Genomic DNA, 18,741 nt, shown 5'->3' with positions numbered 1-18,741 from the left:
CATGTCATGTTTGCTTGGTAATGATTTTTTTAATACATTCGTAATTCACTTTTATGCTATTATTAACTGATGAAGAAACTAAATATTGCATTACATAAGTGAGCTACAAAATCAATATCAATGGGGGCATACGCCGGGGGGTGCATCGCCTCGCCCACCCTACGGCGCAGAGCCCAGGGGTCCCTTTAGGCGAGTCTCATGCAGGCCCCCTTCTCATCCCAAGTACCTCCTGGAAGGAACCATCGACTTCCTCTGCGGGTGCCCCCATGGCCTTCCTTCCCTCATACACTCTTCACAAATTCATTCTCCCCCATTCTCATCATGTGTCCAAACCATCTCTGCGTACCACCCACTCCACCACTCCACAATCCACTCCCTTCACTGTCAACCCATACCAAACCCCTCACACACACTTCCATTACTTCCTCCATGCCATCCTGACACACCACACGCACCTCTTGTACAACTCATTTCCACTGCACGTATTCTTGATTGCTGCGCTGCACTCCATGTCCACGTCTCTGATGCATGCGACAGAGTTGGCAGGATAATACTGTTCCTTGTTCCCCTCTTTACCGCCATGCTCACACTTCTTCCTCTCACAACTCTCCCCAATGCACCCACCACCTGTCTGCCCTTCACTGCTCTTTCCCTCACCTCACCTTCCATGCTTACATACAACTGTCCTTAAATATTTCAACTCGGTCACCTCCATTCTCTCCTCCACTAACCTTATCTTACATTTTGTCGTGCTCTCTGCTTTGCTCTAACTCTGTATGGCTTTGCAATATCAATGACCTGCTCTCTCGCCCTCTCAAATACCATAACCTTGCGCTTTCCAGCATTCACTCAGCTTCCTCCTCTTACACACCCTGTCAAATGCATCCACTATCCTCTGTAGTGTCCCCTCATTCTCTGCCAACAGTACTGTATCATCTGAAAACAGGTCCGCCACCAATGACTCCTCTGTACCTCTCACTTTCTGCCTTGTACCAAGTTCCCCACTCTGGCTTTCATTTCTCTCACAGAACCGCCCATGTACAGTTACTTTCTTCATCCTCTCATTTAAAACCCTGCCATACACTTTTCCTGCCACTCTGAGTAGACTTATTCCCCTGTAACTATTAGTCACCTCTGCTTCCTTTCCCTTTGTACAGCAGCACAACACTAGCCTTTCTTCAACCCTCAGGCACCTCACCCTGTTCCTGTTCCTGTTACATATCCATAATATCCATTCCACAACTACACCTCCTCCATACTTCAGCCGAGTGGCCCAAGACTACCCACACGCTGTCCTGAAGACCCGGACTCTAGAAGAAACCGTCTAAGTGAATCAAGAATGAGTTCCGGGGCACAGCATGAGTGAGGAATAAATGGCGCCACTATAAAAATTGCCTGTGCCATGATGGGCTTGGGCCGACCACTAGGCCCCTGAAGAAAGCCAACCGGTGCTAGAGGCGAAGTTGTTAAAAAATACTAGTAATAATAATCTGTTATGCCATCAGCTCCAGGGGCCTTTCCTACCTTTAACTTCTTCTTTGCCTCCTCTATCTCACCTCTCTCCAGCCTCCCCTGTGGATCTGGCCGCCCTACACTGATCTTTATTCCTACACTGCTCACTTCCGCTCTCCCTCCCACACTCTTATTCATTACAGTTTCCTCTTTCCACACCTCCCTTATCTCCTTATTCCCCTCACAAGCACCCATCTCTCCTCTTCATGCTACAAATGTCACTCTTTCCTCCCCTATTTCACTTTTATCTTCTTTCCAGCAAAGTTTTTTGTTCTGGTATTTTGGTGATATTTTCCTACCCAAATCCTCATCCACTCTCTTTACTTCCCTAACCAACTTCTTGCTCTCCCTGTACTTCCTCTCCCATCTCTCTCGCCGCCTCCATCATATTTCTCTCTAACATTTTCTTGTAGTTCCTTCTGTTCTCCTAAACTGCCTCTTTCTATCTCATCTGTCCACCACACACTCCCTTTCTTTCCTTTTCCACACGACCTATACCTGACCACTGAACTCAAACACCTGATTCACTCCCACACTGCAGAGGACCTACCACTGACAGCACAGTCTGGCCAACACCATGAATCCAAGAGAAACCTTCCAGATTAATGAAGACCAAACTACATATGTAAACCTTATATGTCAGTAACACTCCTTCCCAGATGATCAGTCACTAGAACTACCAAGCCTATCAATGAAACCAGAGGACAAACCTGCCTCTAGCTTTGTATAAATGAAGTACCCACTGTCTTCTGGCGTACCTGGCACCTCAGGCCGCCTCCTCTTGGGATGACACTAGACTGACTTCCTCCTCCAGTCTTGTCTTCAGGGTTTTGTAATGACTGTAGACTGACTGACTGACTTCCTCTTTCAGCCTTCTGGGTTTTGTAATTTCATCTTCGTCTTCTCCTGGTTGTCCCTGAGAAGGCCTGAAATGAACCAAAAAGGAAACCAATACAAGTTCACACAGGGAACAAGATATATAAATGCATAGGGAACTAGAAGATACTTGGGAATATATACTTATTTTATGCATAAGAAAGAAAATAGACAAAGCAATACTTCCAAGACTGGAGAGCAAGACAATACATTCTCCCCTTCTTCTCCCCCCCCCAAAAAAAAGGAAAATTCTAAACCCTTTCACTAAGTTGTGGGGTCACTGGGCTGGGACGAGGCACTCAGAACAACGACACTTGTCAACCACAGAGTCTTAGAGTGAAGCATCTTATTGGTGGGTTATGTGGAGTGAGTGGAGGTAGTGGTGTAGGTGGAAGGTAGAACAGTTAACCCGTTCACTGCGGTTGGCACAGATTTCGCCTTCACTGGTATCCTGGCGGCGGATGCTCAAACGGTCGTATCTCAACATTTGGTCCTAAATCCGCCATTGTGGTCGCAAGTGCTGCCCCGTGCGATGTTCAAAAAACGTCCTAGACGCCATCTTGTGCCCCTCAGCCTGACTGCTCGGGAGCAGGGCTAGATCCGACCAGTTTCCGTCCTAACCCGTCGCCATTGAAGAAGTGTTTCCGCCTCATCCACATCTCCACCTCTATACACAATATAAGGTACGTGTTTGAGCTCCTACCTTTGTATAGCTTTACATTAAGGTGGCAAGAGTCACATGAAGGACAATTACGATGATATGTGGGCTGGTTATGGAGAAATAAGGTAGGGCACATGAGGCAGTGGTGTGGGTTGTTTTCATCAATATTTCTTAATCCCATGGAGTTCTTAAAGCTTCCATGCATATGAATATTGTTGTTTGAGCGTAGCAAGAGTCACATGAAGGACAATTACGATGATATGTGGGCTGGTTATGGAGAAATAAGGTAGGGCACATGAGGCAGTGATGTGGGTTGTTTTCATCAATATTTCTTAATCCCATGGAGTTCTTAAAGCTTCCATGCATATGAATAGCGTTGTTTGAGCGTAGCAAGAGTCACTGGGGCTGGGAAGGGCAGGGTGTTGTTCTACTTAATTCTAGTAATGTGGTTATTTCTGTGTTTCACAGATGGAGTATGTTGCGGTATACGTTTTCAGTCGCAGACTGCGCAGAGAAAGGAGATATCGGGACCCACTTGACCCACTACACGTTAGTGATGAACATCTGTTGCGGGTGTATAGATTTCCCCGTCAAGAAATCATCAGGCTCTGTGATGAGCTGCGTCCCCACCTGGAAAGGAGAACCAGGAGGGCACATGCACTCCCAACTCACACCCAGGTTCTGGCTGCACTAAGGTTTTTTGCAAGTGGCAGCTTCCAAACTGTTATTGGAGACACTGTTGGAATGGACCAATCAAGTGTTAGTAGGGCCATTGACAAAGTAACTCAAGTACTTTGTGTAAAGGCCAGTCAAGAGATAAAGATGCCAACCACAGCAATAGATATCAACAGAGCTATGCAGGACTTCAGACGCACTGGTAACTTTCCAAGAGTGATAGGTGCCATTGATGGAACCCACATTCGCATCAAGGCCCCAGAGGAAAATGAAGAGATTTATGTCAACCGGAAACAATTCCACTCCCTAAATATACAGGCTGTGGGTGACACCAACAACAAGATCATCAGCTACGACACCAGTTACCCAGGGAGCACACATGATTCCTTTATATGGAGACACTGTGCCCTTAAGCAGCGGTTCCTTGCTGGTCATTTTGGAGATGCTCTTTTAATAGGTATGTTTCCTTATATATTCCATGTAATTCTATCAAATTACCTGTGCTTTCGTACCACATGCCTACATGTTCAGATTTTTGCCTGCATAGAAGAAACCTCATAATTGTATATTATATCTTGTGATTACATGTTAATGAATGTTAACCTTCTAGACATGTCATATTGTTATGATAACAAAACTCTTAGTAGAACTGCATATGACATTAAAATTTTTAACATAGTTTTCATGCATTTCGTAGTGGAAAGACTGTCTCACATAACACTACATTGTCAATGCCACATCATGTTACTCATCAAGCTCGTCTATACATGATGTCAACAGTAAATGGTATTATTATGAGGGTCTGGCAGTTCAACAACTTTCTTAGTGATTACAAGCAGCCAGCCACAGTTGGGTTACCATCAGTACAAAAGTAACAAAATATCACTGCAATTTTTTAGCATTATTGACAACACCAAGGCACAGCTACCCATACTCAAATTGTTCCTATGCTAAATGAATAATGAATTAATGAATTTTCCATTTCACAGGAGACAGTGGGTATCCTCTGGAGCCATTCCTGATGACCCCAGTTGTACACCCGACAACACCTGGGGAGGAACGCTACAACCAGAGCCATCGAAGGACAAGATGCATTGTTGAGCGGACGTTTGGGATCCTCAAGTCAAGGTTCAGGTGCCTTCACGAGTCAGGAGGAAGTTTGCAGTACGACCCCGAGAAGACAATGAAGATTGCGACTTCTTGCATGCTCCTGCACAACTACTGTGTGGATCGTCGCATTCCCTATGTTGGTGATCTTGTGCAAGAAGAAGAAGTACCAGTTCAGCCTGTGAGAGACAACAGACAGGTTCCTGGTCAAGTTGTCAGGCAGGAAATTATTAGAAACTTCTTTTCCTGAGTATAGGTAGGCATATATGTAGACCTTGCAGTTATTAATAGATTGCTTTCATATGTAAATGTGCAGAACTCACAGTTGGAGCATAAGAATAAAACAAGAAACCATAATGACCACATGCTCATCTTTCTTGATCTGAATTTATGTTAATTATTATTAATATCTAATTAATATCAGCTTACACCTGCAGATTGCGTATGGTGCACCGGTGGCCGAGTGGTCAGCGTGTGTACGATCCAGAGGACTGTACTCCCATTGCAAGACGCTGAGAGAATTCAGCCATGGACACTTGGTGGAGGGTTACCAACATGCTGCCCAGATCTTCAGTCAACCTTAACTTCTGCATCTTTGATCAAGAGAGGCACCAGGGGCTAACACTTCCTCACCACACATTCTCATCACCTAGTTTGATACCCTAATTGTCCCTCTCACATACCTTATACATTTCAGCACTCTGTACTCTTGACTTGCTTATCATCCTCTTCAACTCTTTAATTGTTGGCCATTTCTCTGCTTCATATAACATAACTAACCTCACATATGCACAGTAGCCATTTAACTTGTTCCTTAACCATGTGTTTCAGAATGTGTGTGTGGTGATCAATAGGACTCTTTTCCCACCGCAAGACGCTGAGAGTTTCAGCCATGGACATGTGGTGGAGGGTTACCAACATGCTGCCCAGCAGATCTTCGGTCAACCCTAACTTCAGCGTCTTCGGTCAAGAGGTTCACCACCTCCACACCACACAGTCTCATCACCTAGTTTGGTACCCTACTTGTCCATCTCACATACCCCATGTATCTCAGCATTCTGCACTCTTGCCCACGGAGTGCGGATATTGATTAGTGATGAACCAGGTTGGCGAGGAATGTTTATGGAGGAATGGGAAGGTGCTCATTGCTGGTAAAACTAAAACCCATTTCAATGAAATAACATTCTGATGAACCCCAGCAGTGAGGTAGTCAATTTACCGGCAAAGGCACAACAACCTTAATCATATTAAAAGCAGATGACTGACCTGTGTGATTATCTTCCTGTGTTTATGACTGTAATTATTTATCCTATGTACTGTAATGACTGTTGTGCTAACTGAAGCTGTACTGTTCATACCACAGGTTAATCAAATTAAAAGCATATGGATCACTGCATAATGTGTGATTACTTTTTTCTATAATTATGATTTCTTTTTACCTACAAGAAAGTAACATACCTTCTTGTATAATGGCTTGCTGGAATGCGTACACTTGTCCAGAAAGGCCATTTTGAATCTCTTTAGAAACACAAAAAAACTTTTAAAAATATTCCTTTTACTGTCACAGAACAAAGTAACATACACAAACAAAAAAAAACTGTGTCAAATAGCTCAAAAGAGACAGCGTATATATACGTACAAAACACTCAACTAAGAGCTATATATATATATATATATATATATATATATATATATATATATATATATATATATATATATATATATATATATATATATATATATATATATATATATATATACACACACACTAAACACTGTAGGTTAAGCAAAGGAAGCAGCTCGAGGGAAGGGCACAAAAAATAAAACCAAATACAAATCACTGCTCCAATAAAGAGTTAAGAGGAGGACAATTTGTGGGTGTCCTGATCAATATTCTCCTCTTGAAATAGTGTGTTGTAGGCAGGAGGAAAAACAGATGAAGGAAGATTGCTCCAGAGTTTACCAGTGTAAGGGCTGAAAGAGTGAAAATGCTACTGGTTAAATATTGCATAAGGGATTTATTTCGACAATAAAGGGATGAGCTCCCACCAGGGGATGGCCACGGCAGACGAGTTTCCATCTCTCCAGACACTCCTTGCTTTCTCAAAGTTTCAAGGACCTTTCACCCTCTCCCTAACGTACTCTTGCACCCTATCTCCATTTCACTGGAGATTTTCTCTAACATTCCTCCCTCTCACTCACATATCATAGACTCTTACTCTCCTCACTTCGCTCCATGTGACCAAACCACTTTAAAGTCTGCCCTTCACTTCTTCCCTCATCCCCATGACCTATTCCAAAACGCTCATACACACTTGCATTACTCATTGCAGCCATTCTAGTCACACCACAAGCACTTCTCAAAAAACTCCTTTCCACTGCCTGCATTCTAGACCTATTGACTTTCATGTTTCACTAGCATATGTGAGGTTGGTACTATTACTGTATTTCTCAAATCCTCTTTACCTCCATGCTCACACTTCTGCCATTCATGATACGTCCCAAAGACTCTACCACCCTTCTTCCTTGCAATGCCCTTTCTCTTGTCTCTCCTCCATACCCCAATGCTTGCACATAACTAATCCAAGGTATTTACACTCATCATTCAAAATTATTTTGCATTTATTTTCACATAAAATAATCATTCTCTACCTCAATTGCCTTATTCCACCCATGAAACCAAATTAAATACATATTTGTACCTTTAGTTGCACATATGAGTCTGGTATGAGATGAAACGGAGCAAATAACATCAGTACCAAAGGTCTTTACTAAATATCACAGTTGAGATGAACGAATAGACCCAAAACAGGGTTTGCATACAATGTATACAAAACCTACATCAATATTGCACATTAAATAGCTTGTCCTGTTTGAACAGTGTCCAGTAGCAGTGGCACAACTTACAAGTAACTGTGCCATGCATAGTTCTGACAATAGTATGCATGATAAAAAGACTACCACAGCCTATCACAGGAGTTGCAGATATCACATGCAAATGTAACACAATATATTGACTAGGTGACATGAATGACACATATGTATATCACAGTGATTCCCAATATCACACATACATAATGCATAAATATATTCAATGGCTATTTGTGTTTGTGACATGAACGACACACATGTATATCACAGTGATTATTCCAAAGCTTTTGACTTCACATTATAAAAATATAACCGTTCTCTTACTTATCCACATTATAAAATATAATTGTTCCTCCTTCAAGGTGTAGGAGTTCTGTAGGCTTTGCTCGTCACCCGTCACTGATGGTGGGCTCGCCCAATGTGAAGGCATCGGGAAAGTCCACCGCACAGTTGGGTCTTTGGCTAGTCGGGGGATAAATCCCCTGGCTACCCAGGGTACGTCAATGGACCGTACTGTTTTGACTTAACTCGGTTCCTCTTTTCTAGTTTGGAAAAAAATAATAATGGCTGTCGTTTGGAGCCTTATGTCCAAACGTAGTACCTGCTGATAGAAAAAAATGCATTTATGCTTTGCTGGTAAGGTTTTAAGGTTTGCGTCTGTGTGTGGTGGGTGTGACCACTGAGGGAATGTGTGTGGCCACAGTCTCCTGAGCGGCCCAAACGGGCAAAACACAGCTTGGGAGGTTTCGTATTTTTTTGCCCAGCAGCTTAAAAATGATTGAACTTGCTGTTGAATAATTGCTAGTTAAAGTACCTGTAGCTATTTTGACCTCTGGCCTTAAGATAAGAGATTTACAGACATCCTCTCCAGCGAGAGGCGTCGGTAAACACTTATCTTAAGACCAGAGGTCAAAATCTACTAACAATTATTTGACAGCAAGTTAAATCATTTTAAGCTACTGGAGAGCAAAATAAAGCCCTGGGCAAAAAATACGAAACCTCCCAAGCTGTGTTTTGTCCATTTGGGCCGCTCAGGAGACTGCAGCCTGAGGCACATTCGCCCCTCACTGGTCACACACACCACACACAGACGCAAGCCTTAAAATCTGACCAGCAAAGGGTAAATCCTTTTTTTTCTACCAGCAGGTACCACATTTGGCTCCAAACGACAGCCAGTATTATTTTTTCTGAAATAGAAAAAGGAACTGAGTTAAGTCAAAACAGCTACTTGTCTCCAGTCGCCCGGATAGCCAATACGGTCCATTGCAGAGACCTCAAGTTGTCAAACATGAGGTCTCTGCAGGCAAATGCTGCAGATAAACATGCACATTACTGGCAGTTTACCTGCAGCACACCGTATAGCAGCTGCAATCTCTGAACCAGCGCGAGCAATTGCTTGCTCCAGCCTGTCGGTCATCCTCTCCACCGAAGTGTGGAGTGTCTTCTGCACTTCAAACATCTGCTCCAGTAGGTTAATGTCCTGTGCAGGATGTTGTGCAGTTCTCCGGTGGCTGGCTGGGCGGGTGGGAGTGTGGCTGGCTGGGCGGGTGGGAGTGTGGCTGGCTGGGCGGGTGGGAGTGTGGCTGGCTGGGCGGGTGGGAGTGTGGCTGGCTGGGCGGGTGGGAGTGTGGTTGGCTGGGCGGGCATAGGGGTGGTGGGTCGTTGAGGGCCTGGGCCTTGATGCCTGTCTTGGGGTGCCCATAAATGCCACATATAAATGGTCATTAAGGGCCGCAGGCATATCCACTGGTATAACCTCGGTGGTGGGCTGCACCTGCCTCCACTCCTCTTCCTCCTCCTCCTCCTCTACAGGTGTTGCAGCATCCTGGTATTCTGTAAGGAAATCACAACATATAAATGCTATACAGCGGTATTATTAAACCATTGCTAAGTTCCTACACCCTCCCGGGAGCCTTGAGGAATCTATGCCTCCTAGTGCCTAGATACTAAATATCATAAATTAAATTAACATTTACTGTAGAATTAAGACTAAAAATATATAACAAGTATTAGGTCTATTTCAAATGTGAAACTTGCTCCTAACATATTGTTTTTTTAGGTTGTAAATGTATATTACAACAATATAACTAATGTGTATACATTTTGACTTTCTGGTGTACACTGTGTAGTTAACACAAGATAGTGTATGTGTAGTTAGTATTACACATAACAATATTCAATGGTTAATCGTTATCATTCAGTAAGAATCATATTTCTGATCATAACGCAAATATATTTTTATGTCTCACCCTGTGTCAGTGCCAATTGGTCCGGGTTTGGAATCCCACGATGGCCCATGATGGCCTCCACAGGAATTAAGCCCACAATTTCTTCCGCCACTGAATAATGTGTCTTTTGTGCTGGGCCGCCACCTGAGAAGAAAGGAAAATGATGAATGGTAACATTTAGCAGGCAGTTTATATGACAGACATATTTTAATTCATGACTCACAGCATGGGTTTACTGAAGGAAAGTCGTGCCTTACTAATCTTATATCCTTTTACAATAGAGTATACGGGCAGCTGACAATGATGAGAGCTATGATGTGGTTTATCTTGATTTTAGTAAGGCCTTCGATAAGGTACCTCACCAGAGACTGTTAAATAAAGTCAGGGCTCATGGGATAAGAGGGTCCAGTGTAGGCCAGCCGGCGTCTTGTAGTTTCCGGATGTTCTTTGGTTCTTTTGTTGTTGGGGCTTGGAAGGGCAGGGTGTGGCAGGGTGTTGGGGCTTGGAAGGGCAGGGTGTGGCAGGGTGTTGGGGCTTGGAAGGGCAGGGTGTGGCAGGGTGTTGGGGCTTGGAAGGGCAAGGTGTGGCAGGGTGTTGGGGCTTGGAAGGGCAGGGTGTGGCATCTGACTCCGACCAATATTTCATTAGTTTTCTACATTATGGCTAGTCTATACGAACTAGGGGAAATACTTACTTACAGATACTTACAGAAGACCTCCTGGAAGGCTTACGCCTGTGACTCCAGATCTACGTTAACAACTTGTGGCAGTGTGTGGTGGATGATTTGAGCCTTGTAATTATATTTCAAATCTTGGTTAGCCCAGAATTGATCGAGTCTGGATTCAAACTGAATCACTGTTGTTGCCGTCACCACCCACTCAGGCAGTTGATTCCAATTATTCACTACTCTACTTGGGAAAGCATACTTCCTTACATCCAACCGTGATCTTGACTAAAACAGTTTCAATGAATTTCCCTACTCCTGCTTTCTTCTCTAAGTTTCAATATTCCTCTGGTACATGCATCATCATATTTCCCAGTGAGTATCTTATAGGCCTCAATTAGATCTCCCCTTGCTCTTCTATATGCCAGTGTGGGCAGTCTCAGCTTCCTCAGTCTCTCTTCGTAGGAAAGTCCCTTGAGTTCAGGCACCATCCTAGTAGCCCTTCGCTGAACGTTTTCCACAATTTCAATGTCTTTCACCAAGTAAGGACTCCATACTTGGTTGGCGTATTCAATGCATGGCCTTACCAGTGCCTTAAACAAGGATTTAAATATTTCAGAATCCAATGAAACAAAAGTTCTTCTAATTATTCCCACTAAATTATTGGCTTTATTTACTTTTTCTACTAGATGGTCAGCACAACTTAGTTTATTGTTTATAATGACACCCACATCTTTCTCTGTAGTAATCCTCATTAACTGTTTCTCCATGTGATATCCTTGATCTTCAACAGATGTTCTTCCTATTCTCATGTATTTGCATTTGTCTGGATGAAATCTTAATAACCATTTTTCACTCCATGAATATAAGTCTAACACATCTTGCTGCAACTTCCGACAGTCATCTTCTTCTTTAATGCATCTAAAGATCTTAGTATCATCCGCATACATATATACTTCACTATCATTTGATATTTTATCAGGGAGATCATTTATGAATATTACAAACAGCAATGGCCCTGTTTGCGTCTTCTTGAGGATGGGCCAAGTGAGGCACGGATGACTGGTGTGAGGAGTGGTCGGGCTCTACGAGGTCAGGTGTTGCCACTGAAACAGTCGGTGGAAGAATGGAAGGAAGTAGGGAAGCGTAGCAAGTGGTCTGGCTAGACGGCCCCGCACCAAATGCCCAAGTTTCCATCGTTTGTTTACAAACACCTTCCTCGATCCTGATTGGCTGTCTTCTTTGTTTCAGTGATTTCCATTGGTTGCAATCACATCAGCTGGTGAGCTGCCGGCCCTCTACCGCCTCACTCATGAACCATAGGGCTAACCCTTAGCACCCCGCTGCGACCGCGCTGTGCATCGCTGCGGAGGACGGTCCTAGCGGGGAGCTAACTTGCGACGCGACCCGTGACTTACAACCGTCTCCGGGGCTAAGTTACCACCCCTTTGAGCATCCGGCGCCAGGATGCTGCAACACCTGTAGAGGAGGAGGAGGAGGAAGAGGAGTGGAGGCAGGTGCAGCCCACCAGTATATAGGGGAGGCGGTGGCTGAGTCGTCAAAGTAACGGCCTCGTGTTCAGGAGGACGCGAGTTCAATCCCCGCCCGGTGCCACCAAGCTGGGATTTTTCAGCCGCCGCCGAGTGGCTTAAAACTACCCACATGCTCTCCAGAAGACCACCTATCAACCCGGACTCTAGATTCTAGGATTAAAGATGAGCTCTGGGAGGGCAGCATGAGCCAATGCAAGATGGCGCCACTATAAACACTCGCCTGCGCCAGAACGGGCTGGGCCGACCATCAGGACCTACCGGAAAGAAGCCTTGGACCGACCATCAGGATCCACCTGGAAGAAGCCTACCGGCGCAATAGGCTGCAATGTAAAAAAAAAAAAAAAAAACCGAGGTTATACCAGTGGATATGCCTGCGGCCCTTAATGACCATTTATATGTGGCATTTATGGGCACCCCAAGACAGGCATCAAGGCCCAGGCCCTCAACGACCCACCAAACCTATGCCCGCCCAGCCAACCACACTCCCACCCGCCCAGCCAGCCACACTCCCACCCGCCCAGCCAGCCACCGGAGAACTGCACAACATCCTGCACAGGACGTTAACCTACTGGAGCAGATGTTTGAAGTGCAGAAGACACTCCACACTTCGGTGGAGAGGATGACCGACAGGCTGGAGCAAGCAATTGCTCGCGCTGGTTCAGAGATTGCAGCTGCTATACGGTGTGCTGCAGGTAAACTGCCACAGTAATGTGCATGTTTATCTGCAGCACCCGCCTGCAGAGACCTCATGTTTGACAACTTGAGGTCTCTGCAATGGACCGTATTGGCTATCCGGCGGCGACTCGGAGACAAGTACTGTTTTGACTTAACTCAGTTCCTTTTTTCTATTTCAGAAAAAAATAATACTGGCTGTCGTTTGGAGCCAAATGTGGTACCTGCTGGTAGAAAAAAAAAAAGGATTTACCCTTTGCTGGTCAGATTTTAAGGCTTGCGTCTGTGTGTGGTGTGTGTGACCAGTGAGGGGCGAATGTGCCGCAGGCTGCAGTCTCCTGAGCGGCCCAAATGGACAAAACACAGCGTGGGAGGTTTCGTATATTTTTTTGCCCAGGGCTTTATTTTGCTCTCCAGTAGCTTAAAAATGATTTAACTTGCTGTCAAATAATTGTTCGTAGCTATTTTGACCTCTGGTCTTAAGATAAGTGTTTACCGACGCCCTCTCGCTGGAGAGGATGTCTGTAAATCTCTTATCTTAAGGCCAGAGGTCAAAATAGCTACAGGTACTTCAACTAGCAATTATTCAACAGCAAGTTCAATCATTTTTAAGCTGCTGGGCAAAAAAATACGAAACCTCCCAAGCTGTGTTTTGCCCGTTTGGGCCGCTCAGGAGACTGTGGCCCGCGTCACATTCGCCCCTCAGTGGTCACACACACCACACACAGACGCAAACCTTAAAACCTTACCAGCAAAGCATAAATGCATTTTTTTCTATCAGCAGGTACTACGTTTGGACATAAGGCTCCAAACGACAGCCATTATTATTTTTTTCCAAACTAGAAAAGAGGAACCGAGTTAAGTCAAAACAGTACGGTCCATTGACGTACCCTGGGTAGCCAGGGGATTTATCCCCCGACTAGCCAAAGACCCAACTGTGCGGTGGACTTTCCCGATGCCTTCACATTGGGCGAGCCCACCATCAGTGACGGGTGACGAGCAAAGCCTACAGAACTCCTACACCTTGAAGGAGGAACAGTTATATTTTTATAATGTGGATAAGTAAGAGAACGGTTATATTTTTATAATGTGAAGTCAAAAGCTTTGGAATAATCACTGTGATATACATGTGTGTCGTTCATGTCACAAACACAAATAGCCATTGAATATATTTATGCATTATGTATGTGTGATATTGGGAATCACTGTGATATACATATGTGTCATTCATGTCACCTAGTCAATATATTGTGTTACATTTGCATGTGATATCTGCAACTCCTGTGATAGGCTGTGGTAGTCTTTTTATCATGCATACTATTGTCAGAACTATGCATGGCACAGTTACTTGTAAGTTGTGCCACTGCTACTGGACACTGTTCAAACAGGACAAGCTATTTAATGTGCAATATTGATGTAGGTTTTGTATACATTGTATGCAAACCCTGTTTTGGGTCTATTCGTTCATCTCAACTGTGATATTTAGTAAAGACCTTTGGTACTGATGTTATTTGCTCCCGTTTCATCTCATACCAGACTCATATGTGCAACTAAAGGTACAAATATGTATTTAATTTGGTTTCATGGGTGGAATAAGGCAATTGAGGTAGAGAATGATTATTTTTATGTGAAAATAAATGCAAAATAATTTTGAATGATGAGTGTAAATACCTTGGATTAGTTATGTGCAAGCATTGGGGTATGGAGGGAGAGACAAGAGAAAGGGCATTGCAAGGAAGAAGGGTGGTAGAGTCTTTGGGACGTATCATGAATGGCAGAAGTGTGAGCATGGAGGTAAAGAGGGATTTGAGAAATACAGTAATAGTACCAACCCTCACATATGCTAGTGAAACATGAAAGTCAATAGGTCTAGAATGCAGGCAGTGGAAAGGAGTTTTTTGAGAAGTGCTTGTGGTGTGACTAGAATGGCTGCAATGAGTAATGCAAGTGTGTATGAGCGTTTTGGAATAGGTCATGGGGATGAGGGAAGAAGTGAAGGGCAGACTTTAAAGTGGTTTGGTCACATGGAGCGAAGTGAGGAGAGTAAGAGTCTATGATATGTGAGTGAGAGGGAGGAATGTTAGAAAATCTCCAGTGAAATGGAGATAGGGTGCAAGAGTACGTTAGGGAGAGGGTGAAAGGTCCTTGAAACTTTGAGAAAGCAAGGGAGTGTCTGGAGATGGAAACTCGTCTGCCGTGGCCATCCCCTGGTGGGAGCTCATCCCTTTATTGTCGAAATAAATCCCTTATGCAATAGTTAACCAGTAGCATTTTCACTCTTTCAGCCCTTACACTGGTAAACTCTGGAGCAATCTTCCTTCATCTGTTTTTCCTCCTGCCTACAACACACTATTTCAAGAGGAGAATATTGATCAGGACACCCACAAATTGTCCTCTCCTCTTAACTCTTTATTGGAGCAGTGATTTGTATTTGGTTTTATTTTTGTGCCCTTCCCTCGAGCTGCTTCCTTTGCTTAACCCGTACAGTGTTTAGTGTGTGTGTGTATATATATATATATATATATATATATATATATATATATATATATATATATATATATATATATATATATATATATATATATATATATATATACCTCTTAGGGAAGTGTTTAGTACGTATATATACGCTTGCTCTTTTGAGCAATTTTACACCTTATTTTTGTTTGTGTATGTAACATTGTTCATTGACAGTAAAAGGAATATTTTTAAAAGTTTTGTGTTTCTAAAGAGATTCAAATGGCCTTTCTGGACAAGTGTACGCATTCCAGCAAGCCATTATACAAGAAGGTATGTTACTTTCTTGTAGGTAAAAAGAAATCATAATTATAGAAAAAAGTAATCACACATTACGCAGTGATCCATATGCTTTTAATTTGATTAACCTGTTGTATGAACAGTACAGCTTCAGTTAGCACAACAGTCATTACAGTACATAGGATAAATAATTACAGTCATAAACACAGGAAGATAATCACACAGGTCAGTCATATGCTTTTAATATGATTAAGGGTTGTTGTGCCTTTGCCGGTAAATTGACTACCTCACTGCTGGGGTTCATCAGAATGTTATTTCATTGAAATGGGTTTTAGTTTTACCAGCAATGAGCACCTTCCCATTCCTCCATAAACATTCCTCGCCAACCTGGTTCATCACTAATCAATATCCGCACTCCCTGGGCAAGAGTGCAGAATGCTGAGATACATGGGGTATGTGAGATGGACAAGTAGGGTACCAAACTAGGTGATGAGACTGTGGTGTGGAGGTGGTGAACCTCTTGACCGAAGACGCTGAAGTTAGGGTTGACCGAAGATCTGCTGGGCAGCATGTTGGTAACCCTCCACCACATGTCCATGGCTGAAACTCTCAGCGTCTTGCGGTGGGAAACGAGTCCTGTGGATCACCACGTACACACATTCTGAAACACATGGTTAAGGAACAAGTTAAATGGCTACTGTGCATATGTGAGGTTAGTTATGTTATATGAAGCAGAGAAATGGCCAACAATTAAAGAGTTGAAGAGGATGATAAGCAAGTCAAAAGTACAGAGTGCTGAAATGTATAAGGTATGTGAGAGGGACAATTAGGGTATCAAACTAGGTGATGAGAATGTGTGGTGAGGAAGTGTTAGCCCTGGTGCCTCTCTTGATCAAAGATGCAGAAGTTAAGGTTGACTGAAGATCTGGGCAGCATGTTGGTAACCCTCCACCAAGTGTCCATGGCTGAATTCTCTCAGCGTCTTGCAATGGGAGTACAGTCCTCTGGATCGTACACACGCTGACCACTCGGCCACCGGTGCACCATACGCAATCTGCAGGTGTAAGCTGATATTAATTAGATATTAATAATAATTAACATAAATTCAGATCAAGAAAGATGAGCATGTGGTCATTATGGTTTCTTGTTTTATTCTTATGCTCCAACTGTGAGTTCTGCACATTTACATATGAAAGCAATCTATTAATAACTGCAAGGTCTACATATATGCCTACCTATACTCAGGAAAAGAAGTTTCTAATAATTTCTGCCTGACAACTGGACCATGAACCTGTCTGTTGTCTCTCACATGCTGAACTGGTACTTCTTCTTCTTGCACAAGATCACCAACATAGGGAATGCGATGATCCACACAGTAGTTGTGCAGGAGCATGCAAGAAGTCGCAATCTTCATTGTCTTCTCGGGGTCGTACTGCAAACTTCCTCCTGACTCGTGAAGGCACCTGAACCTTGACTTGAGGATCCCAAACGTCCGCTCAACAATGCATCTTGTCCTTCGATGGCTCTGGTTGTAGCGTTCCTCCCCAGGTGTTGTCGGTGTACACCTGGGTTCATCAGGAATGGCTCCAGAGGATACCCACTGTCTCCTGTGAAATGGAAAATTCATTAATTCATTATTCATTTAGCATAGGAACAATTTGAGTATGGGTAGCTGTGCCTTGGTGTTGTCAATAATGCTAAAAAATTGCAGTGATATTTTGTTACTTTTGTACTGATGGTAACCCAACTGTGGCTGGCTGCTTGTAATCACTAAGAAAGTTGTTGAACTGCCAGACCCTCATAATAATACCATTTACTGTTGACATCATGTATAGACGAGCTTGATGAGTAACATGATGTGGCATTGACAATGTAGTGTTATGAGACAGTCTTTCCACTACGAAATGCATGAAACTATGTTAAAATTTTAATGTCATATGCAGTTCTACTAAGAGTTTTGTTATCATAACAATATGACATGTCTAGAAGGTTAACATTCATTAACATGTAATCACAAGATATAATATACAATTATGAGGTTTCTTCTATGCAGGCAAAAATCTGAACATGTAGGCATGTGGTACGAAAGCACAGGTAATTTGATAGAATTACATGGAATATATAAGGAAACATACCTATTAAAAGAGCATCTCCAAAATGACCAGCAAGGAACCGCTGCTTAAGGGCACAGTGTCTCCATATAAAGGAATCATGTGTGCGGGTAACTGGTGTCGTAGCTGATGATCTTGTTGTTGGTGTCACCCACAGCCTGTATATTTAGGGAGTGGAATTGTTTCCGGTTGACATAAATCTCTTCATTTTCCTCTGGGGCCTTGATGCGAATGTGGGTTCCATCAATGGCACCTATCACTCTTGGAAAGTTACCAGTGCGTCTGAAGTCCTGCATAGCTCTGTTGATATCTATTGCTGTGGTTGGCATCTTTATCTCTTGACTGGCCTTTACACAAAGTACTTGAGTTACTTTGTCAATGGCCCTACTAACACTTGATTGGTCCATTCCAACAGTGTCTCCAATAACAGTTTGGACGCTGCCACTTGCAAAAACCTTAGTGCAGCCAGAACCTGGGTGTGAGTTGGGAGTGCATGTGCCCTCCTGGTTCTCCTTTCCAGGTGGGGACGCAGCTCATCACAGAGCCTGATGATTTCTTGACGGGGAAATCTATACACCCGCAACAGATGTTCATCACTAACGTGTAGTGGGTCAAGTGGGTCCCGATATCTCCTTTCTGCGCAGTCTGCGACTGAAAACGTATACCGCAACATACTCCATCTGTGAAACACAGAAATAACCACATTACTAGAATTAAGTAGAACAACACCCTGCCCTTCCCAGCCCCAGTGACTCTTGCTACGCTCAAACAACGCTATTCATATGCATGGAAGCTTTAAGAACTCCATGGGATTAAGAAATATTGATAAAAACAACCCACATCACTGCCTCATGTGCCCTACCTTATTTCTCCATAACCAGCCCACATATCATCGTAATTGTCCTTCATGTGACTCTTGCTACGCTCAAACAACAATATTCATATGCATGGAAGCTTTAAGAACTCCATGGGATTAAGAAATATTGATGAAAACAACCCACACCACTGCCTCATGTGCCCTACCTTATTTCTCCATAACCAGCCCACGTATCAT

At 43.5% G+C, this 18,741-nt stretch overlaps 2 protein-coding genes across 3 annotated transcripts; one reads left to right on the top strand and one right to left on the bottom strand.

Annotated features, from left to right (window-relative positions):
- The first annotated feature begins 2,985 nt into the window (after positions 1 to 2,985).
- LOC126984881 (putative nuclease HARBI1) lies at positions 2,986 to 5,665 on the top strand. Of its 2 annotated transcripts, none has more exons than XM_050839177.1 (4): positions 2,986 to 3,071; positions 3,518 to 4,181; positions 4,714 to 5,087; positions 5,269 to 5,665. In XM_050839177.1, the coding sequence occupies exons 2-3, from the start codon at positions 3,518 to 3,520 to the stop codon at positions 5,079 to 5,081; spliced, it is 1,032 nt and encodes a 343-aa protein (XP_050695134.1). In that variant the 5' UTR covers positions 2,986 to 3,071; the 3' UTR covers positions 5,082 to 5,087; positions 5,269 to 5,665. The 2 variants fall into 2 exon arrangements, with proteins under 2 accessions (XP_050695134.1, XP_050695135.1); XM_050839178.1 differs by having other exon boundaries at positions 5,256 to 5,665.
- A 2,426-nt stretch (positions 5,666 to 8,091) lies between these two features.
- On the bottom strand, positions 8,092 to 10,020 carry LOC126984356 (proteoglycan 4-like). The gene is made up of 3 exons (XM_050837968.1): positions 9,952 to 10,020; positions 9,058 to 9,535; positions 8,092 to 8,164 (listed from the first exon to the last, which is right to left on the bottom strand). The coding sequence occupies exons 1-3, from the start codon at positions 9,998 to 10,000 to the stop codon at positions 8,092 to 8,094; spliced, it is 600 nt and encodes a 199-aa protein (XP_050693925.1). The 5' UTR covers positions 10,001 to 10,020.
- Between the last annotated feature and the right edge of the window lie 8,721 nt (positions 10,021 to 18,741).

Source organism: Eriocheir sinensis, chromosome 57, assembly GCF_024679095.1.
Source record: "Eriocheir sinensis breed Jianghai 21 chromosome 57, ASM2467909v1, whole genome shotgun sequence".
NCBI lineage: Eukaryota > Metazoa > Arthropoda > Malacostraca > Decapoda > Varunidae > Eriocheir > Eriocheir sinensis.
The sequence above is the reverse complement of the archived record's forward strand: the minus strand, read 5'-3'. Positions and strand labels throughout refer to the sequence as shown.

Coding starts and splice junctions, on each gene's coding strand:
- LOC126984356 (XM_050837968.1), bottom strand. CDS start 10,000: ATGGGCCATCGTGGGATTCCAAACCCGGACCAATTGGCACTGACACAG. Junction 9,536..9,951: donor CCAATTGGCACTGACACAGG/GTGAGACATAAA, acceptor ATTTCCTTACAG/AATACCAGGATGCTGCAACA. Junction 8,165..9,057: donor GAGATTGCAGCTGCTATACG/GTGTGCTGCAGG, acceptor TCCCCCGACTAG/CCAAAGACCCAACTGTGCGG.
- LOC126984881 (XM_050839177.1), top strand. CDS start 3,518: ATGGAGTATGTTGCGGTATACGTTTTCAGTCGCAGACTGCGCAGAGAA. Junction 4,182..4,713: donor TGGAGATGCTCTTTTAATAG/GTATGTTTCCTT, acceptor TCCATTTCACAG/GAGACAGTGGGTATCCTCTG.